This window comes from Gambusia affinis, linkage group LG14 (assembly GCF_019740435.1).
Source record: "Gambusia affinis linkage group LG14, SWU_Gaff_1.0, whole genome shotgun sequence".
In the NCBI taxonomy this organism is placed as follows: Eukaryota; Metazoa; Chordata; class Actinopteri; order Cyprinodontiformes; family Poeciliidae; genus Gambusia; species Gambusia affinis.
Genome location: NC_057881.1, coordinates 15,354,593 through 15,380,470, shown reverse-complemented (window position 1 = coordinate 15,380,470; position 25,878 = coordinate 15,354,593). Strand labels below are relative to the sequence as shown.

Sequence of the window (25,878 nt, the reverse complement as noted above, 5' to 3'; positions counted from 1 at the left end):
GTATTGTTCAATCAACATTGTTTCCAGATGTTCAACAGAAATCCTGTTTACAGTGAAGGAATAGCAGCCTGTTTTTTTCCTTTCACTCCGGAGTGGGCCATTGATGACCCATCCAACTCGTGTCCAAACTGCATATGGGCCTTCCTCCTGACTGTTGATCAGCTCCCATGGCTCCATTACTTTAGGTGCGTCTGTGCCAATGAGCAGATCTACATCAGTGTCTATGTTGTGGAGCTTGATGCTTTGCAGGTATGGCCACTTGTCGATGTCCTCCTGTTGTGGAACATTTTGCTTTGAAACAGGCATTAGTTTCTGTGTCATGACATCTGGAAGGTCAATGAAATCATTTTTATCAAGTGCTGCTACTTGGAGTCCAGATATGATGTTTGTACTCACAATGTCCTTATGTCCCATTGTTTGCAGCTGGATACTTGTTTTTTTACCTTTCAGTTGCAGCCTTTGGGCCAAACTTTCAGTGCAGAATGTTCCTGTGCTGCCCGGGTCCAAAAACGCATATGTCTGCACAGTGGTGTTGGTTTTTGGACTCCTGACTTGAACTGCAACGATAGAAAGGTTTGAGTTATCTTCATCACAGACCCTGACATGACCACAGGTCTGAGTCATTGTGGTGGTAGTACTCAGAGGATTCTGTGGATATCTGGAGAAAACTCCTGTACTCTCCTTGTCAATGTGCAAGACACTGGGATGATGCTGGTGACAAACAGAACAAACCAAGCGACCTCTGCATTCTCTGCTTACGTGACCCACCTTTAAGCAGCCAAAACACATTCCTTTCTCTTTAATAAAGCTTACTTTATCTTTATGTGGCTTGTCTTTAAACTTAAAGCATTTGTCAACCGTATGATTACTTAAGAGACAATACAAACAGCTGTGGCCTTTTGAAGACTTGTTCTTATCTTTAGATGGATATTCATTATTTACTGCAATAACATTTGTAGCAAAGCTCCCCTTTTCTTCTGTTTGATAAAGCTGTTATTGGGGTTTTTAGAGTTGGGCTGTTGGAGGTCCATGATGTTACCAAACAGTGGATCAGATGCAACTTTAACTTGTTTTTCAATAAAAACAACCAGATCAGTGAATAATGCCCTCTGACCCCTGTGTTCCTGCAAGTCACAGGCTACATTTCTCCAGCTCTCTCTCATTTTATAGGGAAGCTTTAAGATTATACTCCTCATATTTGACGGTAAGTCCAGTTCTTTCATATGAGTGATGTGTTCTGTCAAATTTGAGCATCCCTTAAGAAACAGAGAAAATGCTTGCAGTGAATTAATGTCCTCACTTTTAATAGCTGGCCAGTTGTTAATTTTGTCCATATAGGCACATGCAATTTTATATTCGTTTCCAAAATGTTCAGAGAGAAGACTTTTAGCTTTAAGGTAGCCTAATTTTGATGGTAAATGCTGGCAACTATGCACAAGGTCTCTAGGCTGCCCCCTAGTGTATTGTTCTAAAAAGTGCAAACAGTCACTCAAGTTGGACGTTTTTGCCTCCACCCCGTTTTCAAACGATCTTATAAATGATCTATATTGAAGAGGATCGCCATCAAAAACGGGGATGTTTCTTGGTGGCAAGACAGAGGTTTGGTTTTGCTGAACCAGCATGGCAGTGATGTCATTTTGCCTCTGCATGATGTTAAGAATACTGGTTTGCTGATCCATTTGTTGTTCTGGTTGCCGTTGGATGTTTGTGTTCGGACTTTGATGATCAGATAATTGAGCATTGACCAGTGGCTCATCAACGCTTTGAATTGCTGGCTTTTGTTTTAGCCGAACAACTGGTTGCTCATAAGTAGCAGAGGACATTTTAACATAGTCCCTATTTTCCTCTGAAACAAATGCATCGGCACATGGATTAAGTTTTAGCGCCGAATTGAAATTGTACTTTTCAACATAAGAATTCATGCCATCAGAACATTTTGAGCCACGCTGTGAATTTATTTCCAACACACGGAGTTTCGCATTAGCAGCCGCTAACTTTGTCTCAAGTTCAAGTTGCTCCTTTTCTTGTTTTAGCTTTTCCTCCAGCGCTTCTAGGTGATGTTTCCTTTTGAGTCCTGCAGCGCGCTCCAGCAGCGCCGCTCTCTCGGCTTCTGCCTTAATGCGAGCCGATGAAGTGGAGGAGACACGGGACATCCGAGAGTCTGTTTTAGATTTCACATTGGAAGCGCTGTCTTCGGGATTTATTACGTCATCAACATCATTTATGACTTTATCATAATCGTCTGCACTTGATTGCACAAAGGGCTTACCCAGTTCACATAACCAGCCCCTGACAAGCTCTGTAAACTCGTAGTAAGTTTTCATTTTATTTTGAAAATGTTCGTTTTGTTTCAAGAGTTCATCAGATGGGAGTGGCAAACTTGTCAGGCTTTTATGAGACACCTCTGCACCATGACAACATTGAATAAATGTAGCAAGAAGAGAATTCACTGAGTCAACTTTATCATTTGACTCCATCAAAATATTCAAATCGTCCATTATTCGTCTTGCTTGCTTCAGTTTAACGTTTCTTTTATCTTGACACATTTTTATGTAAAACATTAAGCCTTTCTCAGTCAATTTGACACTTCTTTTGGAAGAAACCTCCAAGTCACTCTTGGTCAACTCTGCTTTAGCTACGTCAGACATTTTGGCGAACACTTTAAACTGCTTGTAGCTTTGTTGTTGCTGTCTTTACTTCCTTTTTCGTTTAAACCCACTGGCTGGAGTAAATATACAGCGCATCAACTCAGTCCTTCATTCATCTTCATTTTAGTAAATTTGTGCAGTAACGTTGATGCTATCATCAAACTCTTCTCGTTTGGCCATTTCTTTCACAGCATTAGCAATCATCGTACATACCGCCGTGTTGAAGAAAGACGTGAGCGTTTATGGCTTGTAGGTGAGGCACCTTCATGGCTGATGGGCGCGGCAGCTTCCTCCCGTTGTTAGCGTCCGAAGCCCAAAGGAGACGGTTCCTCCAAACTTTAAGCGGCCTTCCGCGTATCAGCAGATTTGAGAGGGTAGATTTAAACTCCAAGGTCGGGTTTTTTACTTGAATGTAGTGACTATTTGTCCAAAATAAAAAAAAAAAAAAAAAAATAAAAACTGAAGACTCAAAAGTGATCAAAGCAAAAGTGAATTAAACGCCAATAGTCACCTGATGCACGGTGGGTTCTGGTTTACGCAGTTCAAAAAGGATCAGAAGTCAAAATGCAGTTCTATTCTTTTTATTCCAATTCAGGCAAACAAGTTATAGATTCAAATGACTGATTGACTGACTGACTGATTGACTGACTGACTGATTGACTGACTGACTGGCTGGCTGGTAAAAAACCTTATGACCACCCACGTGCACACTGAGCTACCTAAGACCTACCCATTTATACCATGACACACCCACATCCCAAACTGAAATTAACTAACCAATTAAGCGAACCGTTAACCAAAGAACCTATTATAAATAACAAATTAAACAAAAAATTCTAATTATAAATCAACTAGAAAATAAACAAATAAGAATACAAATAAACTATATAATCTAAATTCTAAGATTTAACTGAAAATTGGTAAATAGCTCCTACACTCCAGCCCCTAATTGTGCATTAAATCACAATTACATCTTTAACTAAAGGAGCTATTCTAACAACAACCTCAATAATATCCTACATTAATGCAAAGATATTAATTCTTCTTTGTTCTTCATTTTTATAATGATGAACCTATAAGAGAAGAAAGAAAGAATAGAATGGGAAGAATAAGAATGTCTTCAGTCTGCAGATGCCTCCAGGAGCATACAGAGTTTCGTCACTGGCCTCTCCAACACACTGGTTTTGGTCTGAAGTTGCACTGAGCGAACCAGAACCCACCGTGCATCAGGTGACTATTGGCGTTTAATTCACTTTTGCTTTGATCACTTTTGAGTCTTCAGTTTTTATTTTTTTTATTTTTTATTTTTATTTTGGACAAATAGTCACTACACTCCTGATCAAGGTTATTCCAAAGCCAAATATCTTCTTGAAGAACATTTTGGAAATGAAAATAAAATTGCTTCTGCATATATGGAGAAGATTATGAGTTGGACACCAATAAAAGGTGATGATGTGAAAAGTCTTCAATCATTCTCTCTTTTCCTTCAAGGTTGTTCAAATTTAACACAACAAATTGTTTACATGAAAGAGTTGGATTTACCTTTAAATATGAGAACGATCGTCATGAAACTCCCATACAAACTGAGGGAAAAATGGAGAGTTACTGCTTATGAGCTGCAGGAACAAAATGGCCACCGAGCGTTGTTCACTGATCTGGTTGCTTTCATAGTAAAAGAAGTAAAAGTAGCCTCAGATCCAGTGTTTGGCAACATCCAAGATCCACCAACTGTGAGCAAATCTAAAGTTTCAAGTTCCAGCAAGCAAAGGAAAAGAGGAAGCAGTTTTGCCACTAATGTCAGCACAATTCCAGAAGCCAGAACTCAGTCGATTGAAAACAAGACCAAGTCTACTGTTCTTCACAGCTGCTTGTTTTGTTTACAAAGAAATCATCTATTGGAAAACTGTATGCAGTTTAAAGCTAAAATGCATCGGGACAAGTTGACCTTCATTAAACAAAAGGGGATTTGTTTCGGTTGTTTGAAAGTTGGTCACACAAGCAAAGACTGCAGGAGTCGTTTGGATTGCAACGTGTGTCACCAAAAGCATCCAGGGGTTCTTCACATAGAGCAAAAGGAACCAGGAGCCTCTTCAGAACAAACCCAACAGACAACAAGGTCTCATGTCAACTTTTCAACTGCAACCACTCAGACATGTGGGCATATTGGGGCCGGTCATAATGATGATGCTGTTTTTTCTATTGTTGCAGTTAAAGTTAAAAGTCAAAAGAGCAACAAAGTTGTACAAACATATGCATTTCTTGATCCAGGAAGTTCAGGTACGTTTTGTACAGAAACTCTGGCAAAAAGTCTGAACTTAAAGGGCAAAAGGACAAATATTCTGCTGAGAACAATGAATCAAAATAAGATTGTTAATGTACAAGTTTTGTCTGGTTTGGAAATCTCTGAATTGAAAACAAATGACTTCATAGCATTGCCAGATGTTTTGACTCAAAGGACTATGCCAGTTTCTACACTGAATATTCCCCAGCAAAAGGACATTGATCAGTGGCCTCATCTTAAACCTGTTAAGCTTCATAACATCAATGCAGATGTGGAGCTACTGATAGGAACTGATGCTTCAAAGGTTTTAGAGCCCTGGGAGGTGATAAATAGTGTGGATGGTGGGCCTTATGCTGTAAAAACTAAAGTTGGCTGGGTCATAAATGGTCCTCTGCGCACTGGAAACAGCAGAAATAAAAATATCTGCACTGCTGTAACAGCCAACAGGATCTCTGTTGAGCATCTTAAAGAAATGCTGGTCAATCAGTACAATCATGACTTTAATGAAAGATCATCAGAGGAGAAAACTGAAATGTCCAGAGAGGATTTGCATTTTATGAAGATTGTTAATAACTCAACAAAACTTGTTGGAAGTCATTATCATATTGACTTACCTTTCAGGAGTGAAAGTCCCAGCTTGCCAAATAACATCTGTGTTGCAGAGCAGCGCCTCCAGAGCCTCAGGAGGAGATTTGAAAAGGATTCTCAATACAAGGAGGAATATACTGCATGTGTGAACAACATGCTGCAACAAGGATATGCTGAGGCTGTACCAGCAGATGAGCTACAGAAAGGTAATGGACAACTGTGGTACATTCCTCATCATGGAGTGCATCATCCCACAAAAGGCAAGTTAAGAGTTGTATTTGATTGTGGATCAACTTATAAAGGAGCATCACTGAACAGTCAGCTTCTGCAGGGACCTGACCTCACAAACTCTCTGGTTGGAGTTCTCATCAGATTTAGAAAAGAGCCTGTTGCACTGATGGCTGACATCGATGCCATATTTCACCAAGTGTATGTCTCTGAGAAACATGTCAACTTTCTCCGTTTCCTGTGGTGGAAAGATGGTGACACTTCAAAACCTGCACAGGAGTTCAGGATGTTGGTTCATTTATTTGGAGCAGTGTCTTCACCAAGCTGTGCAAATTATGCTCTGCAAAGAACTGCTGATGATAACATACAACACTTTCCAGCTGAAGTGGCTGATACAATCAAAAATAACTTTTATGTGGATGACTGTTTAAAATCTGTTCCCACAGAAGAAGATGCAGTGCACATGGTGAAGAGGCTGACAGAGCTCTGCTCTAAAGGAGGATTCATGCTTTCAAAGTGGGTAAGCAACAGTCGCACAGTGCTCATGTCAATCCCAGAGGAAAGGAGAGCAAAAGAAATTAAAAGTCTGGATTTGGACAAAGATCAACTTCCAGTTGAGAGAGTACTGGGTTTACAGTGGAGCATTGAAACTGATGAGTTCAAATTCAGAACATCTGTGCAGGACCGCCCACACACCAGAAGGGGCATTTTGTCTGTAGTTAGCTCACTGTATGATCCCTTGGGGATCCTGGCTCCCTTCAGTATGCCAGCTAAACTGTTACTGCAAGATCTTTGTCGACAGAATTTGAAGTGGGATGAAGTTATTCCCCGTTCTCTTTCTAGGAAGTGGCTTGATTGGCTGGAGGATCTCCAGCTGATATCCAGTTTTAAAGTAGACCGTTGCATCAAACCAAGCTGCATTAGAAAACCAGACAAAGCACAACTTCATCATTTCTCTGACGCAAGTCAAGATGGCTATGGAACAGTGTCATATTTAAAACTGGAAAAGAATAACATCTCACATGTTGCTTTCATTCTAGGAAAAGCAAGAGTTGCTCCTATGAAGCAAACAACAATCCCCAGTTTGGAACTGACAGCTGCTGTTCTTGCTGTCCGAGTGAATAAACTGCTGCAAAAGGAGCTGCAAATACAGTTGGAAAAACCTGTTTTCTGGACTGATAGTACAACGGTACTAAAATACATCTCCAGTGAAACCAGAAGATTTCACACCTTTGTTGCAAACAGAATCTCTGTCATCCGAGAAGCAACAGACGTGAATCAGTGGAGATATGTTTCCTCCAAGGAGAATCCTGCAGATGATGCATCCAGAGGTATGAGAGCTGAGGAGTTCCTCAAATGCAGGAGGTGGATAAATAGGCCTGAATTTCTCCACAGATCAGAAGAGGAATGGCCTAAACTGGATGTGGATCACCATGCAATTCCTGCAGATGATCCAGAGGTCAAAAGGGACCTAACAACGTAACAGAAGAAAGTTTGTTGAACAAAAGATGGCAGATCTGCCAGAAGAAAGAGTTCTGCCAGCCACAGCTCCTTTCACAAATGTTGGTCCTGTAAGTGTTAAAAGAGGACGAAGTCTCCTGAAAAGACTCTACAGCTCCAAGAGGATCATGGATGATGGCCAAAGTTTTGAGTGTAAACCAGGACGGACAGGGCTTGGTGCGTTCCGTGCAGTTGCAAACCAAGACCAGTGTGTTGGAAAGACCTGTGACCAAACTTCTGTTGCTACTGGAAGCGTCACCCTGAGGAATTGAGGACATGTTTGAAGGAATAGCTCCTTTTCCTTTTAAAGTAATTGTGACAGTATTCACAATTAGGGGGCGGAGTGTTGGAGCTATTTATTCTTTATTTCTTTATTCATTTGAATTTTGTTAGTTAATTCTTAAGTGTATGTTTTTTGTATTATTTACAGTAATTATTTGCAGGTTAATAATTTTTGATTCTATTTAATTTTTTGTTTTATTATTTTTCTTATTCATTTTGAGTTAGACAGGAAGTCATGTGGGTCAGTCCACTTGTCTATAAGTATAGGGGCCTGGTAAAGGACCAGCAGGCATTTGGGTTTGGGGCCTATGGTTTTAACAGTGCAAAAGAACAGAGCAAGAGAACAGAGCAAGAGAACAGAGCAAGAGAACAGAGCAAGAGAACAGAGCAAGAGAACAGAGCAAGAGAACAGAGTAAGATTGACAGAATGAGAACAAAGGGAATTTTGATCTCTGTAATTGTTGCTGAAAAGAACATTAAACCTTCCTGAACAATCTACAAGTTTGGACATTATATCTTCTTTTGCCTGCGTACAGAAACTGGACCCCAGTGCCTCTTAGTGGCTTGAGGAACTTTTATTGGATGTTTGGTTTGACAAACAATCGCCACTATTGATCTCCCATAACTATAATTTATAATATTTGCCATCAATACTTCTTTTACATCACACATCCCTCCAGAATACAATATTATATTGACAACATGACTAATCTATTTAACTGCTTTATCCAAACATGATGATGAAACAATAACTTGTCATTCTGAGAGGCATTGACTTGTTCATTGACAGATATTTAATTTTGAGAAACTGAATTTTGCAGGTAATACAAGCTGCAACGAGAAAAACTGTATAAACAGCTGAGAGGAAATGAGAACATGCACATCTAATGTCCTGAACAAGGAGATAAAACTGTTAGCCTCCATCAAAATTCATTTGGCTTGATTTTTATTCATGAAACGGTTTTTCTGATTAAATGATTGAAAACAGTGAAATGAAAACAGCATGTAAAGGTTTCAGTCTGTGATCAAAGGTGATTCACAGACAGCTTAGTGTGTCACTTAAAGCAGCTTTTCAATGTTGTTTCTTTCATGTTACTGCTACATCTCAGATCCAGTCTGTCAATGGACACAAATAACAAAAAGACGCCCAGTGCACTCTGATGACATGTCTGTAAGAATAAGATGACATCAAGACAAAACACCTCATTGCTGCTGAGAGAAGAATAGACACAAAGTCGGCCTTCTATCAGCTGAAGAACATCTCCAGGATTAGAGGACTAATGTCTCAGTGAGATCTAGAGAACCTCATTCAGACGTTGACTTTTAGTCGCATCGATTACTGAAACAGAATCTTCACAGGTCTACCTAACAAAATCAATCAGCCAGCTGGAGCTGATCTAGAAATCTGCTGCTGGTGTTCTGACTAAAACCAGGAAGATAAAGAACATCACACCAGTGCTATGTGGTGTGATGAGGATATCTGAGGATAGTCAGTTGCATAGCTGACTGTGACTCAAAACATTTTAACAAGATGTTACTAAACAAGCAAAGTCAAGTCTTAAACTGAAAGCATTTTAGAGCTGTGCCAAAGAAAGAAAACAAATCAAAACAGGTTTTCCTGCATGTTCCAGTCAGCTGCCTGCAGCTATTTATTTTGGTCTTAAAATAGTTTCATTTATTCTGTATAGCCCCATTGTTCAAGGAAGGATGTATAAACTTCTTCATTAACATCAACAGTACATCTTTCTGTATCTATTGTAACAATAATAAAGCAGTGCTTTGGTATAACTTGTTTTGTAAAAACTGCTTTGTGTAAGTCACTATTGTTTGTTCTTTATTAGTCATTACTTTTTCTCCATGAACTTAGACATATTGTTAGTTTTGCCACACCTGATCCTTATTTATGTTCATTGTCTGTTTGTCCAGGTTTTCACCTCAGAATTTGATCTGAGGTCAAAACCTGTATGAGGTTTTGCCCTCATGAAAACAAAAACATCATTCTAATGATTCTAATGTACGATTCTCTATTCAATTCAAAATTTAAATATACAGGTCGCTGTTAATGTGTGAACCATTAGATCAAGGAAATCAATCAAATTTCATTTGTTTAGCACATTTCAGTAACAAGGCCTTTCAAAGTGCTTTGCATCATAAAAACACAAAAATACAAAGTCATAGAAACATTACATTTTGCACATCAAGTTATTGATTTTTCATGATTCGGTTTCAAAAGCAGCTCTAACCAGGTTTGTTTTTAGTCTAGACTTAAAGGAACTCAGAGTTTCAGCTGTTTTGCAATTTTCTGGAGGTTTTATCCAGATTTGTGGTGAGCCAAAGTAAAGCCTCTAATGCATAAGTGATTGACTATACAGTCTTCCATGAGTGGGTCTTTTTGGACCCGTGTTAGAATCAATGTATGGTAGCTTTCTGTTGCGGGTAGACTCAGGGTCTGGGCACGGCTCTGAAGATCCTCTTCCCTGAAAAGGAGATCCAGAACTTACCAAGTAAATGTTGGTTTAAATACATTTGAAACTCAGAGATTTTTTTTTCTGTAACATTTCCTAGTGTGATACATGTCAGTAAAAGTTCCCCATCTGTAAATATATTTCCTATATAGTTTTTATTTCTTTTGGTGTTTGTTGCACAAATTCAAATATCCTTCCTATGGTGTTAGGGTCCCTACGGACCCGTTTTGAGTTTTAGCATGCATAAAAGTACTTCATACATTTGTTTTTTGCGTTGAAACTTTTTGACTTTGTCAGGGACTTCCATTTAAACAAAGTAAAATAAATTTTTTGTTTTTTAATAAATTATAAAGTGCTCTGGTGAAAAAAATGACTTTTGTGGTGTTCGGGTCATTTGTGACCCGGTTAAAATTTTTTATTATATTGAATCATTCCAATCCAAACGTGGCAACATCCGTTGGAGTACAGTTCCTCCTGATGTGCATGGAAGGTTAGCTGCTGCAAACATCATCAAAATGACCCCTGGGGTCAGGAGGTTTGCTGTGACAAGAGTAAGTGACATCAAGACGTGGTTTGATCTTTTTTTGCCATTGTCACTAAAAAAACAGTCAAAATTGCTATGACAAACCTTGAGGGGAAAAAAGTCCATGGCAACACATGGAAAGACATTGATGAGACGTACCTGGATGCCTACATTGGTGTTCTCCTTGCTGGAGTTTACAGATCCAGCAATGAGGCAACTGAGAGTCTCTGGGATGCATCAACGGGCAGAAATATTTTCAGGGCAACAATGTCTCTTCGGACCTTTCAGATGATCTCAAGAGTCCTCAGATTTGACAATCGAGACACCAGAGCAAAATCTGACAAGCTTGCTCCCATCAGGGATGTTTGGGAGAAATGGGTGCAACTCCTTCCACTGATGTTCAACCCAGGGCCAGAGGTGACAGTGGATGAACGTTTTCTCCCTTTCCGAGGAAGATGCCCGTTCTGGCAATACATGCCCAGCAAGCCAGGCAAATATGGCATAAAAATCTGGGCAGCCTGTGATGCTAAAACAAGCTATGCATGGAACCTACAGATTTACACAGGCAAATCTGCAAGCGGCAACCCTGAAAAAAACCAAGGAAAACGTGTAGTCCTCGATTTGATAATATTAAAATTAAAATCTTTTTTTTGTTGAACATTTAAGAAATGTGTTTTAATATCTCTCAGTTACACTCAGGTAACAGAACAACTGATTGTTTTGTTGCCTTCTTCTCTTAAGGTTCATTTGACCACTTTTTAGACATTGAAAACGAGGGGTATGCTGTTAAAACAAAGGCCCAGGGGGCCACAAAAAATATTAAAACCAATCTTTTCACGGATAAGGGAGCCCAACCAGCTAAACAAGAGTTAAGAAAAACATTGGATGATAAAAGATTGTTTTTAGGGTATTTTATGGCTGATTTAATACACGGGTCCAAAATGACCCGCTAACACTACAGATGGCAGCAGAAAGCTAACACCAGAGGAAGGATATATGAAGGCTATCAACCAACAATTCAATCAGTCAATTTGTGTTTTTTTCTTAAATACTCCCTCTCACGGAGACTTGCTTACATCTTCTGACATCTAGACCAACTTATGATAACATTTACTAGGTTTGCTATTGGGACACTTTACCTAAAAAAATTTTATAAAATGAAATTAAACATACTCATTACACAACCACGCTCCAAGAGTTGATCACAACATGGTGAATTGTTTTGTTACCGTTAAAATATCTACAGCTTTTGTTCCTTGGTCGTAATGATGCCGTCTGTTCACTAATGTTCACTAACAGACAGTGCACATCTTGTAATTGATCAGCTTATAAATGATCACTGTGAAGCATCAGTATGCGTTAAAGAAGATCATATCAGTCAGATTAAGTCAAATATCATCAAACTCAAAGCAATCAAAATTATATTTCTCTGAAAGGTAATCTCTCCTTTTCAGGGAGTTTAGACTGTATGAAAGGAATCATTGAAATACACTATGAAATATATTCTGAAATATACTATGAAATATACTACATTAAATCTAGACACAAAAGAATCAACTGTTAATTAGTAATCATACTATGTAAATGACTAACAAGATCTGATCAAACAAGAAACTTGATGACCTAAAGTGATTCCTCACATTGAACCGTCTGACTTTCTGTAGCCGACTAAATTTAACCTTACCAAAGTTTTGCCTTAGAGCAAACAGGTACTGAGTTTGAAGCATGGATCAGACGCCTTCAGCCATCTGCTAAAGCTAGACTCTGGCCTTCCTCACTGTAAAATAAAACAATAGACTTAAAAAAAAAAAAAAAAAAGTTCAAGTGAACATCGCTTAATTATCATCAACTTGTTGTTTGTACTCATCTTAAACAAGTGGCAGGAACGTTTGGATATTTTAAAAAGAAGCTATATAATTTAATCTATTTAAGTTGAATCCATGCAACAAATAAAATAAAATAACAGATTGATCAGAACTAAACATGGAGAAGCTGCATTCAGCTTCTCCATGTTTAGTTCTGATCAATCTGTTTTCTGAAGTAGTCTGAAGGTGAATCTCATGAATCATCAACTGGTGGATGTGTAGAAACCAGAGAATAACACAATGTTACATTTCTGATAATGGAAGGACAAGGTTTTGGACAAGAAGAGGACTGAGATTGGACTAAACTGAAACATTTTTCTCAGCATGGATAGAAAGGCTGCACTGTGATCCCTACAGCACTGCATGCACAGTTTTATGGAGATTGTCTTTTTCTTTCTGACTCACAATGACCTGGTCTACAAATTACAGTAAAAAGCATAAATCTGTATCTTATCTAGTCTCTTGCTATTGATCTCCCATAACTATAATTTATAATATTTGCCATCAATACTTCTTTTACATCACACATCCCTCCAGAATACAATATTATATTGACAACATGACTAATCTATTTAACTGCTTTAACCAAACATGATGATGAAACAATAACTTGTCATTCTGAGAGGCATTGACTTGTTCATTGACAGATATTTAATTTTGAGAAACTGAATTTTGCAGGTAATACAAGCTGCAACGAGAAAAACTGTATAAACAGCTGAGAGGAAATGAGAACATGCACATCTAATGTCCTGAACAAGGAGATAAAAACTGTTAGCCTCCATCAAAATTCATTTGGCTTGATTTTTATTCATGAAACGGTTTTTCTGATTAAATGATTGAAAAACAGTGAAATGAAAACAGCATGTAAAAGGTTTCAGTCTGTGATCAAAGGTGATTCACAGACAGCTTAGTGTGTCACTTAAAGCAGCTTTTTAATGTTGTTTCTTTCATGTTACTGATACATCTCAGATCCAGTCTGTCAATGGACACAAATAACAAAAAGACGCCCAGTGCACTCTGATGACATGTCTGTAAGAATAAGATGACATCAAGACAAAACACCTCATTGCTACTGAGAGAAGAATAGACACAAAGTCGGCCTTCTATCAGCTGAAGAACATCTCCAGGATTAGAGGACTAATGTCTCAGTGAGATCTAGAGAACCTCATTCAGACGTTGACTTTTAGTCGCATCGATTACTGAAACAGAATCTTCACAGGTCTACCTAACAAAATCAATCAGCCAGCTGGAGCTGATCTAGAAATCTGCTGCTGGTGTTCTGACTAAAACCAGGAAGATAAAGAACATCACACCAGTGCTATGTGGTGTGATGAGGATATCTGAGGATAGTCAGTTGCATAGCTGACTGTGACTCAAAACATTTTAACAAGATGTTACTAAACAAGCAAAGTCAAGTCTTAAACTGAAAGCATTTTAGAGCTGTGCCAAAGAAAGAAAACAAATCAAAACAGGTTTTCCTGCATGTTCCAGTCAGCTGCCTGCAGCTATTTATTTTCGGTCTTAAAATAGTTTCATTTATTCTGTATAGCCCCATTGTTCAAGGAAGGATGTAGAAACTTTTTCATTAACATCAACAGTACATCTTTCTGTATCTATTGTAACAATAATAAAGCAGTGCTTTGGTATAACTTGTTTTGTAAAAACTGCTTTGTGTAAGTCACTATTGTTTGTTCTTTATTAGTCATTACTTTTTCTCCATGAACTTAGACATATTGTTAGTTTTGCCACACCTGATCCTTATTTATGTTCATTGTCTGTTTGTCCAGGTTTTCACCTCAGAATTTGATCTGAGGTCAAAACCTGTATGAGGTTTTGCCCTCATGAAAACAAAAACATCATTCTAATGATTCTAATGTACGATTCTCTATTCAATTCAAAATTTAAATATACAGGTCGCTGTTAATGTGTGAACCATTAGATCAAGGAAATCAATCAAATTTCATTTGTTTAGCACATTTCAGTAACAAGGCCTTTCAAAGTGCTTTGCATCATAAAAACACAAAATACAAAGTCATAGAAACATTACATTTTGCACATCAAGTTATTGATTTTTCATGATTCGGTTTCAAAAGCAGCTCTAACCAGGTTTGTTTTTAGTCTAGACTTAAAGGAACTCAGAGTTTCAGCTGTTTTGCAATTTTCTGGAGGTTTTATCCAGATTTGTGGTGAGCCAAAGTAAAGCCTCTGATGCATGATTGATTGACTATACAGTCTTCCATGAGTGGGTCTTTTTGGACCCGTGTTAAAATCAATGTATGGTAGCTTTCTGTTGCGGGTAGACTCAGGGTCTGGGCACGGCTCTGAAGATCCTCTTCCCTGAAAAGGAGATCCAGAACTTACCAAGTAAATGTTGGTTTAAATACATTTGAAACTGAGAGATTTTTTTTCTTCTGTAACATTTCCTAGTGTGATACATGTCAGTAAAAGTTCCCCATCTGTAAATATATTTCTTATATAGTTTTTTTTTTCTGTTGGTGTTTGTTGCACAAATTCAAATATATGAAGGCTATCAACCAACAATTCAATCAGTCAATTTGTGTTTTTTCTTAAATACTCCCTCTCACGGAGACTTGCTTACATCTTCTGACAGCTAGTCCAACTTATGATAACATTTACTAAGTTTGCTATTGGTACACTTTACCTAAAAATAAAATTAATAAAATAAAATTAAACATACTCATTATACAACCGCGCTCCAAGAGTTGATCACAACATGGTGAATTGTTTTGTTACCGTTAAAACATCTACAGCTTTTGTTCCTTGGTCCTAATGATGCGTCTGTTCACTAATGTTCACTAACAGACAGTGCGCCTCTTGTAATTGATAAGCTTATAAATGATCAATGCAAAGCATCAGTATGCGTTAATGAAGATCATATCAGTCAGATTAAGTCAAATATAATCAAACTCAAAGCAATCAAAATTATATTTCTCTGAAAGGTAATCTCTCCTTTTCAGGGACTTTAGACTGTATGAAAGGAATCATTGAAATACACTATGAAATATACTACATTAAATCTAGACACAAAAGAATCAACTGTTAATTAGTAATCATACTATGTAAATGACTAACAAGATCTGATCAAACAAGAAACTTGATGACCTAAAGTGATTTCTCACATTGAACCGTCTGACTTTCTGTAGCCGACTAAATTTAACCTTACCAAAGTTTTGCCTTAGAGCAAACAGGTACTGAGTTTGAAGCGTGGATCAGACGCCTTCAGCCATCTGCTAAAGCTAGACTCTGGCCTTCCTCACTGTAAAATAAAACAATAGACTTAAAAAAAAAAAAAAAAGTTCAAGTGAACATCGCTTAATTATCATCAACTTGTTGTTTGTACTCATCTTAAACAAGTGGCAGGAACGTTTGGATATTTTAAAAAGAAGCTATATAATTTAATCTATTTAAGTTGAATCCATGCAACAAATAAAATAAAATAAAAAGTGACGTATTTGAAAATAGTGAGGATTTTGGGTGGTAAAAGTTTAACATCTTACATCCAGACACTACGCCATTTCTGCTCAAACAAACGGAAAAGTTTTGAACAGCATAACTATGTCAAATAATGAGACCGTGTGTCTTTAATCTATGTAGGAAAATATATTGCTGCTGCTGCTGTAAGCAGAAAATAAAAGAAGTTTTGCAGAGAATAACATTTTGGATGAGTTGAAGAATATTGTTTGCCAAAATCACACAGTGTAACTACACTTGTCTTTTATATGATGCAGTAATTGAATCTAATTGGTTCGCATAAATTTAAGTAAATACAACCTATTTTCCTGCTCCACATACTTAGCTAGCAGTTTGCCAATTAGCTTTCCAGTCTGAACTTCTGGGCAACGTCTTGATTCAGTCAAATCTTCTATCCTAGATCTCCTGAACTCCGACATTCTTCTACATATCGGTACATATGTGAATGTTTGGCTTGCTGGTCTTCATCATGCTTTGAATGCAGTATCTGGTTTCTCTTACTTTAACCAGCCCAACTTGCACCCGATTGGCATGTTAGCCTTTTGATTCCCTCCCAGTGAGACGGTGCGTCACAAATCAAACTGTTTGTCAAACCATTGATCTGCCTGGTGGTTGTTTCAGAAGATGAGGAAAGACGGTGACTGAGTTTTAGATGGTACTGGTCAGCTCAAGCAGCTGCACATGCAGCTGCTCATGTAGCTTTTTTTACTAGATGGCAGTCCTAAAAGTACATGTCTTTAAAATATGAATAAATACGTACAATTCCATAGTTATTTGATCCAGCGGTTATAGAAGTTTGGTAATAATGCAATTCTGGCATTGTGCGTTCTTAATGTAAGTATTTCTGCTACTGGACAAGAAATAAGATTAAAAGAGGATTTAGAAAGAAAAATGCTGCAAAGATGATATTTGTATTTACTGAGTGCAAGGCTGTGACTAGTTATCAGGACAGAATGAGAACTGAAAAACTGTTGGGTCCACAGGAGGGAACCGGTCATCTGCTCCAACAATTTATTAGTCTTTAGGAAATATTTTTGGACACAAGGAGCAGGAACATAACAACATCAGATGTATTTTTCATCCTTATGTCAGTGATTTAAAACTATTTTTAATTTTGCATCATCTTAAAGATGGAAAGAGTCAATTATTTTTTCACCTATAGAAAAGTGTAATGTGTTTATTACAAGTAGGATTAACCAAGCTGAAGGAAAACAGAGAGAAAAGAGAAATAAATATTCATTGATACAGAACAAGAATTTTATGTTTTGTAAGATATTTAAGAAAATAATACTGAAGCTGTGAACTCATGAATTTCTTTATTTGGTTATTATCTCTAAACTACGTTTACTTTTTATGTTGAACACCAGACATCTGTTCCACAGTTTTTTCACTTAGTTCCACGACTGCAGTGGATTTTATAGTCAATGTTAAAATCCAACACAGAGTCTGAAGCGATGGAGGAAATTTACGTCAATATGGAACCTGTTGGACAAACTGCATCTAATCACACAGGTAAGAATGAAGTTACAGAGAAATCTAGTATGTATGTTATTCAATTTTGCTAATGTTAAGGTTTTTGTTAAGGTTGGAGCAGCTCCAAAGAGAGGTTCGGTCTCAGTGTGGTCGCATGTTTGGGAATCCTGAATGTTTTAATTCTGGCTGAACTCATAGGCCTCAGTGTACACAGTGAGTCTTCTTCTAGTCATCGTACAGATGTAAAATGAGTAAATTTTATGTTTCTGTTTTTTCTACTGATCAAATAGCGAGGGTTTAAAAAAAAAGAATAAAGCTTGGGGACTCAAAGTGTTGCAGAGAGGTGAAACATTACACCATGTTACATGAGTTTGATTCATTTTCAGCAATGGTTGCATCTGCAGCCGTTTAGGTTAGCGTGTCTTTAATATCTCCCCTTTTTCAAACTATTTACCAATTTATTTTTCAGTGTTACCTCGGTTTAAATTCTACAGGCGTAACCAAAATCATGAAACTATTTTATAAGTCTTAGGTGAAAATAGATGCCACTTCTTTTTCTTTTTTTCTTTTTTTTTTGCAAACATGTTTGTTGACTTGTTTTTTTCTTTTTTTCCCAGCTCATGACATGACAGCAGATTTTTCTGACATCGTCAACATGCTGACCGAACAGAACAACAAGTTTCTCTCCATGAACTCTAACTTCACTGAAACGGCGCCACGAGCTGAAGAGACTTTAAGGTTTGTCAAAACTTTAAAAAATTTGTATCGCTTTAAAAACTGAATTCTACTCTGAATTGTAGAGTATAACTAATACCTTTCCTTTTTGGTTTAAATGAGTATAATGTAAATGAACAACTTTTATCGAATTTATTAAGTGCTCTATCATTTTCGTGTGCTAAAGAACAACAATGTAAAGCAAACTAAACTTTGATTCTTTTCTCCTTACAGAACAAACATCAGTTGTTCCTGTTAATCCAGGGGCTGCAGAAGAAGAGAAGAGCAGATCCAGTAGTGATGGATGATTAGGATTTGTGTTCACTGTGATATTATTCATCAATAATAATGTAGCTTATTAGTATGTCGTTACATAAAACCGTAAAGATAAATTGTACTCTTCCAACTGTTGTGACTTACAAAGCAACAATTTTACCGGTTGTACTCCGTGTTTTTCTTTCTTGTTAAAACTCTGACACGATAAACGTTGCAGGATGGTTTTGTGTGGAGGATCGGTTTAGCATGATGAGCTCTGATTGTGTTTTAATGTGACTTTTACTACGAGACTTTATGGAACTCCAGTTGTGTCCGGTAGTAACGGATTAAGCTCTATTTTGGTAGAATTCTATTTCCAATTATTTACTATCATTTGTAATAAAGTAATGTCAACACCACACATTCAGCTGTGAGGAGTTTGTTCTAGTCATCTTAAAGATGGAAAGAGTCAATGTCGTGTTGATTCTGAGTAACTGAATGATTAACTGAATGACATTTTATTAATTTCAGAGTTCAATCAGTGTTTTGTAGTGATCCTAGTCTAAGAAAAAAAGAAACAAAGATAGAAAGCAGCAAATGTTCATGTTGGTTCCACAGACTTCCCCTGAAAATATAGATCAAATCAGTCATTACAGGGTAAAAGTGATTTGAAGAGGGATAAGCGTATAAACAAGTCAAGTCAATGACAAGTCAATGACAAGTCAACGACATGATGCAATATGCATTTTGAACTTTGCTAACTTTTTTTACTGACTTAAATAATACATTTAAATTGCTGCGTTGTTTGATAAGTAGAATAGAAGGGACTTTTTTGTAAATGGTCTTGAGATTACCTATTGTAAATTAGCGTTTTATAAATCAACTGAATCGAATTAAGAAATTTGCCCGACTGACTGGACTGAAGAGAAATGATGAGCAATATTTTATGCTTTTCGTGGAAAACTAAGAAATTAAAACAAAAATTTTCCAATTGCATTTTACTACATACCGTTGCCTGGTGTCTGAGCAGGTAAAAGGTCATCCCAAGCAATAAGAAGAAGCTGTTGTCAAAATCATGATCTTAAATTTTATTTACAAAGAGATGAGTCATAATATTCTGTACCACATAATTCACTGGTTACATGTTATAATATGCACACACCCACACACACACACACACGCACGCACACGCACCCACACCTACGCACACACACACATGGCCGGGGGCCAGGGCACACACACACCCACGCACACACACAGCCATGGCCGGGGGCCGGTGTCACCCCCCTGTCCGGCCTTATGCCCTCTCTTGTAGTGGATAATGTCCCACAACAGGTGAAGACTACCCGTATTCTGTATTAAAGCAGGGAACCTCTCCTGCGCAAAATCCTGACAATCGAGACCTGTTCAGCGCAGATCCTGAGAGCTGAGAAATGCCAACGGTTTGAAAAATTTGTCCCACAACAGGTGAGGACTGCCCGTATTCAGTATTCCCAGATACTTCTCTATTAAGGCCGGACACACATGCACAAGCACAATTTGGCTTAGTGAGGAAAACCTTAGATAATTGCATCATTCTATTTAAATATATTTTATATTATTCTCGATTATCTAACACTTATTGTATTACTATTAAAACTCATAATGTTTATTCATTCTTTAATTGTATTATTTTTAAAACACATAGAGGTCAGATGGTGAGGGAATAACGGCTGTCGCAACAGGTGGCGTGGGGGATGGGAGGGTGCAATTTGACACCGGAAGGGGGGGTAGGGTAATTTGACACCGGAAATTAAAAGCAATTAATGATTAGGGTCATTAATCACTCACCGATCAAATTTTGACAGAAGGGTGTCCATTTAGTTTTTTCACAGCATTCTGTAAGGAACAGACTGGGTGTGGTTGACTGATGTGCAAAATTATAGCTGCAGAAAAAACAGATGTTCAAAATCGACTTTGATTGAATGATTTCTCTTTAGTTTTTTTTTCCTCAAATCTTTAGATTAATTTTTTTTAGAGTACATAACAAATGACATTTTTGCTGCAGTGATTCTTAGATAAGGTGATATAAAGTAGATTACAGTTCGTTTTAATTCCTTCATTGTAGGCTTACGGTGTGTCTTTTCCATTCAAGATAATGATTGTTTAAATACAGAGAAACATGTTTCATGCTGTTTAGACAACAGTCATCATATCTGAAGATAAAGGAGGCAACGTTTTAAATTTTAGTCCAGTGACAGTAAAAGTTGTCATAACGTTTTCAGAGAAGGTAGAAAAATCACCGAACAAACGGAGAAACAAAAACTGTCGTGGGGTTTTGAAAGAACTTCATACAGTTAAAAATAATCTCTAAAATATACATATGAATGTCAGACAACCCAAAAGGGGACCTCAATGATTCTGTTTTGCTTAGAATTTATTTTGGAAATATCTAGTTTTTAACAAGTCAAACTGTAGAAAAGTTGTTTATTTCTTCAACAGGATGCCACATTATGGACTGTAAATTGATTCTTTTGTGAAAATCTTGACAGTATTGTTGGTTCTGGTGTCTATTGTCGTTCTCTTAACACAACAACATGGGTTTAGGTCACGCTACTTCACTGGTCAATAAGTGACCAGTGATTCTAAGGTCACTTATTGGTATTTTGGTGAGGTGAACAGGTGCCAAGTCTCTGGAAAATGAAATCAACACCTCAATAGGTGTTGATTTCTCAAAAAGCATGAAAAGCAAGTTTTGCATTATAAAAATTTGAAAGAAAAATGTGTATCTTAATGGTTTTGATGATAGACAAACTGCAACACAGTCCCTATTTTCTATCATTTCTAGTTTGGTTTGGTTGCTTATTCAATTCTTCTCCTTATCAGTGCTGAACTGGCTGCTTGCCCAGGCTGCAGCCTTCCTCCCAACAACTGACTGCTGGGATAGGATACAAATTTGACCCACGACCCCCTCACCATCAACTTATTATGTCATGCCATCCTGTTCAATTAAACAAGGTCAGTCTGACCTATAACACTACAGCAGGTTATGTAAGTTTTAGCATTTCTTTAAAGGTATACCATATGGGTGGGTATATGATAAACTTAGTACATTTATCACCATTAGAATCCAGGAATTTTGGAATATAATTTACATATTTAGCTTTAAAATTATTTAGTTTGAATTCTCAGAGTCATCCACTGAGAGTTGCAAAACTGCCCTTTGCCCCACCCCTGTTTAATAAATCTGTTACTTAACCATCTCTCGGATGAGAGCAGCCTCACTTTTTCCCTTTACCATCTGCAGAAGAAGATGGAGTCCTGTTTTCTGAGAGTTTTCCTGCTGTTGTTAGTCTGCCTTTCTTCAAGTCAAGGTAATGTACACTTTTTGCACACGGATATTGCGTTGCCCCGGGTCCCCAGGCGTGAATTATTTTTACTACTCCACTTTTTTTTAAATTGTACATATAATAATATTTTTTTTCTCCCAAATTTCCTCAGGTTGTATTCAAGGTTTTCTGCAGAATGTGGATTTTCTAGGGTCAGACGTAGTGGATACGTACTCTCCATCTATGGAGCATTGTCAAGAGCTTTGCACCCAGCACCCATCGTGCCTCTTCTTCACCTTCAATCGGCCTGACAAGTCTTCAGGGTATGAGGGTGACGACGCCAATAAAAACACAAATAAAAGATTTCACCAAGACACTGTGCAAAATTTAATATTAAAATAGCTTGAAATGCATTTTTAGAAAGAGAGCAAAAAAAGATTTGAAAGTTGACACAGGCTTTGGTAAGAAATATCTTTAACTCACTATTTCATTTTACCAGAGAGCTGGCAGGCAGAATATGCTTTATAAAACACTCAAGTACTAAAAAAAGTTCCATGTATTTAAAAGCAATTTTTTTTCTTCTTCTCTTTTCAGACGTTTTCGATGCTACCTGAAATCAAGTTCTTCCGGACACCCACAGGCTCAGATTTTACTGATGGGTGTCAATTCTGGCTATTCTCTCAAACCCTGCAATCTGGAGCCAAGTAAGTTCACTTAAATTTTACAATGCTGTAGCTGTAAATCATTTGGTGTTTATATCTTGTTCCCATATTAATGTGGTGATGAAAATTAATTGTAAAAATTCTTATAGTCTTTTTTCCCACAAAACAAAACTCCTGAGTGAATATAATTGTAAACCTGTGACTCTTACTTGTCTTCCCCCCGGCCCCCCTCACACACACACACACGCACACACACACACAAAACCCATGCATGTCTAGATTTTTCTAACGTATATTGACCATATTTCTGTTGCCATGGTTCCAGGGACTTGTTTTCCTCAGGTTTTTGAGGATGCGGACTTCCACGGTGGGGATTACAAAACCTTTTTCACTGTTAACTTTGAGGAATGTCAGAGGGTTTGCACGCTTGATCCGGTGTGTCAGTTTTTTACGTTTATAACGGGAAACTTCTCATCTCCAGAGGTCAGGTAAATCTGAACTACCCAACAATATCAATGGTATTTTTGTTATTGTTGTTGTTTATCTGTTTGGTATGGGTGATGTATACCCAAACCAAAGCCAGAGCCAGAACCAGAAGACGTGAGGTCTGGAAGGTTGGTATGACAACAGCAGATCTTTGGTAGTGATGTCCACATAGCATATGGATTATGGAAATAATCAACCCGTCATATCCTGAGTCTGGGTCCGACCACGTTCCTCCACCTACAGAAGCTTTTGATCCCCTGGTACCTGTCTGCTGCTTTAGGAGTCACTCAGGACAACCAATCCCTAAAAGATGGGAATGGCTTCTAGTACCACTGGTGCTTAAAGTCCTAGACAAAACACCACAGCTATGATGATACAGTTACAAAATTGATCACCAAACCCTGGTACACTCCTGAACCACCTTGAAACTGTTTGTTTTTTGTTTTTGTGTTAATCTAATGACCAGATCGTCTGTGCCTTTTAGAAAACTTTGTTGTTCCCTCTGTTCTAGGTACAAGTGCCACCTTAAATTCAGCTGGTACGTGCCCAGACCTACTGCTGTAGTGCTAAAGACTGGAGTCGTTTCTGGATTCTCCCAGAAACCACAACTCACTCAATACTTTGCCACAGGTATGCAGATGACTGGAGTGTCTCTGCGGCGACGTGATGTACATCGACAGTTTTGCCTCCTTATAGCCTTTATTTTGTGCTTCGCGCAGTTTGTCGGAGCCATCTTTTTTCAAACACCGACTTCAGAGGAAATGACTTCCTGGAGTCAGAAGCCGTCTCTCCCGAACATTGTCAGTTCCTATGCTCCGTCCATCCACAATGTACCTACTTCTCTTTCAGCAGGTAGGGAGCATGAGTCTGTCTAAGATATTTATAGATTATGGTTTTGATTTATTTTGATCCTTTGATTACTTTAGAGAAACTTTAAAGGTTTTGATTGTTGTCTTATATTTACAGTAACGACTTCAGGTGTCTTCTGAAGAACAATCCAAACAGCATGGTGGCCAAAACGAAAAGCAACTTCACGTCAGGAATATCGTCTCACCTCTGTCAGATTGACGAGAGTACGTTCAGCTAATCAACACGAGAGCCAGAACAGAACACACTTCCACGAGCAACGCAGTTTAAAACACACCTGTCTTCATTTTGCTGTATTTGAATCTATGGCAGTTTGGCTTCCACAGAGACAAAAATTGTCACATGAATCTTTCCTTTCCATCCAGTTGAATTGTTTTGTATGTGAATAGTGCTACATAACTAAACTCTTCATCTAAATTGGTTTGATTTTCATAGTGTTTATCATTAGAGTTCCTTGCTGCTTAGAGCCCTGAAACCATAAGGGACCTCCCATAAAAGTTTGACTTTTTACACAGATCATTGATCCAACATATTTATACTATTTTATTAAGAATGGGAATTTAGACTTTAAATGGCTTAATAATTGTATTTAAGCTGAAATGAAAATAGCAAGAGTATTTTGTAAAAGTGCAAATATAATAATCGTCACTTGTTCTTGTTTGCACTCTGAAGCTACAAATTCAATCTCAGTTTGTTCACAACTATATTTGAGCAAATAGACAGTTATCAAAGATTGGTTGTTTTAATCTCAGCCAATTAATTTACAGAGGCTGAAACACTCTAGTTTACTTAATTTCCCTAATCTTCCATTTACAATAAAATTTTATGATAGTATTTCAAAGTGTTAGAGTTTAAATGCACTCCTTGTGCCAAACCTTTTGCACTATTTCCATTCTAGGAAGCTGCTGTTTTTCTCAACATGTCCCTGAAGTAGTTTGCTGTCAAAATCTAACCTTAAAACCTACTTTTGCTGACAGGCTGGGCTAAGCTGACCTACGAAGACATCGAGTTTCATGGCTCTGACTTTAGGTCTGAGGTGGTGACCTCTGTGGACATCTGCCAGGAGAAGTGCACAGAGGACCCCAACTGTCAGTTCTACACCTACCACAACGGGAGCTTCATCCACCCCGACCAGCAGTATGCTCTCTCTACTCATCAAATGTTCACACTTGGCTACAGCAGTGATACATGGATTGGTGTTTTTGTGTTGCAGGCACCGCTGCTTTATGAAGCGAGTCATCACCATGCCTATGCCTTCCCAAGTTAAGAAAGTGGACAATGTCATGTCTGGCTTCACCTTGAGGAACTGCAGAAGTGTATAAAAGTCTCAGGATAAAAAAAAAAAATCTAAAGCTCTGTTTGCATGTGACAGAATTTGTCTGTTAACGTCAAGCAAATATTTACAGATTTTTTTTTTCCTGTGTCTTGGTGTATGAAAAAAAGTTTAAAAAAAATTAAACTATCCAGCAATGGTTTTGGTTTGATTTTGAAATATCTCGGTCATTTTTTTTTTTGTCTTACTAAAGAACATTCAACAGGCCAGGCATATTTTACACATTGTTCTCAGCCTACATGACAGTGTTCCATCTGAAAACACAGTGGAACAGTATTTTATCAGCGTAGCTCCAAACAGCTGAAAGTTGAGGTTGTCATTCTTCTTTTAAAACACATTTATAGTATTAAGAAAATCCAAATCTCAGTTGATATATATTAAATACCTAAACTATATAACTGACTCATCTTCCAGGCCTTTAATCTGAGATAGAGAATTAGAAATCATGCTGCAGATTTTACACAAATCCCATGAATAAGTTCATGGGATTTGTGTAATATCCCATGAAAAATATACTTGGACTAAATCTAGGACTATACAATAACATTAACATTTAAGTAGGGCATTGAAGTAAAAAAAATTCAATGCACCACTTTCCTTGCAAAGCTGGAATAGCATTTCCATTTAATTACACTTTGATACCTACAGTATTGACCGTTAATATTTTGAGTGGTGTGAGGTATGGGCCAGATCATAAAATTGAAAAGGACTCAATTGAATTCAACTGAATTGGTTAAAACTTAAGAGCTACTAATACCTGAAATGTTTCACAACAGCTCAAAGTAAAGGGATTTCATAACGTATTGGGAAAGTGTAAGAATAAAATAACAATATGTTAACTTCTCAGCATCCGACAGCAGAGGTAATAGAACAGACAAAGAGCCTCACTTGAGATCCAACACGGTGTA

The 25,878-nt window shown here is 37.6% G+C and overlaps 2 protein-coding genes across 4 annotated transcripts in view; both read left to right on the top strand.

The window, feature by feature from the left end:
- Positions 1 to 25,132, top strand: part of LOC122843706 (coagulation factor XI-like) — a 57,916-nt gene extending 32,784 nt beyond the window's left edge. The window contains exons 2-11 of one of the 2 annotated variants that reach the window (XM_044138697.1): positions 21,180 to 21,311; positions 21,601 to 21,667; positions 21,795 to 21,945; positions 22,217 to 22,326; positions 22,610 to 22,772; positions 23,282 to 23,400; positions 23,490 to 23,622; positions 23,737 to 23,843; positions 24,615 to 24,774; positions 24,851 to 25,132. In XM_044138697.1, coding sequence (XP_043994632.1) covers positions 21,282 to 21,311; positions 21,601 to 21,667; positions 21,795 to 21,945; positions 22,217 to 22,326; positions 22,610 to 22,772; positions 23,282 to 23,400; positions 23,490 to 23,622; positions 23,737 to 23,843; positions 24,615 to 24,774; positions 24,851 to 24,959 — 1,149 coding nt within the window. In that variant the 5' untranslated portion in view covers positions 21,180 to 21,281 and the 3' untranslated portion in view covers positions 24,960 to 25,132. The remainder of the gene's footprint in view (positions 1 to 21,179; positions 21,312 to 21,600; positions 21,668 to 21,794; positions 21,946 to 22,216; positions 22,327 to 22,609; positions 22,773 to 23,281; positions 23,401 to 23,489; positions 23,623 to 23,736; positions 23,844 to 24,614; positions 24,775 to 24,850) is intronic. The other variant, XM_044138696.1, reaches the window with a different exon arrangement.
- Positions 3,995 to 8,352, top strand: LOC122843704. Of its 2 annotated transcripts, none has more exons than XM_044138695.1 (2): positions 3,995 to 6,265; positions 6,786 to 8,352. In XM_044138695.1, the coding sequence occupies exons 1-2, from the start codon at positions 4,061 to 4,063 to the stop codon at positions 6,807 to 6,809; spliced, it is 2,229 nt and encodes a 742-aa protein (XP_043994630.1). In that variant the 5' UTR covers positions 3,995 to 4,060; the 3' UTR covers positions 6,810 to 8,352. The 2 variants fall into 2 exon arrangements, with proteins under 2 accessions (XP_043994630.1, XP_043994629.1); XM_044138694.1 differs by having other exon boundaries at positions 3,995 to 7,076; positions 7,141 to 8,352.
- Positions 25,133 to 25,878: the final 746 nt, after the last annotated feature.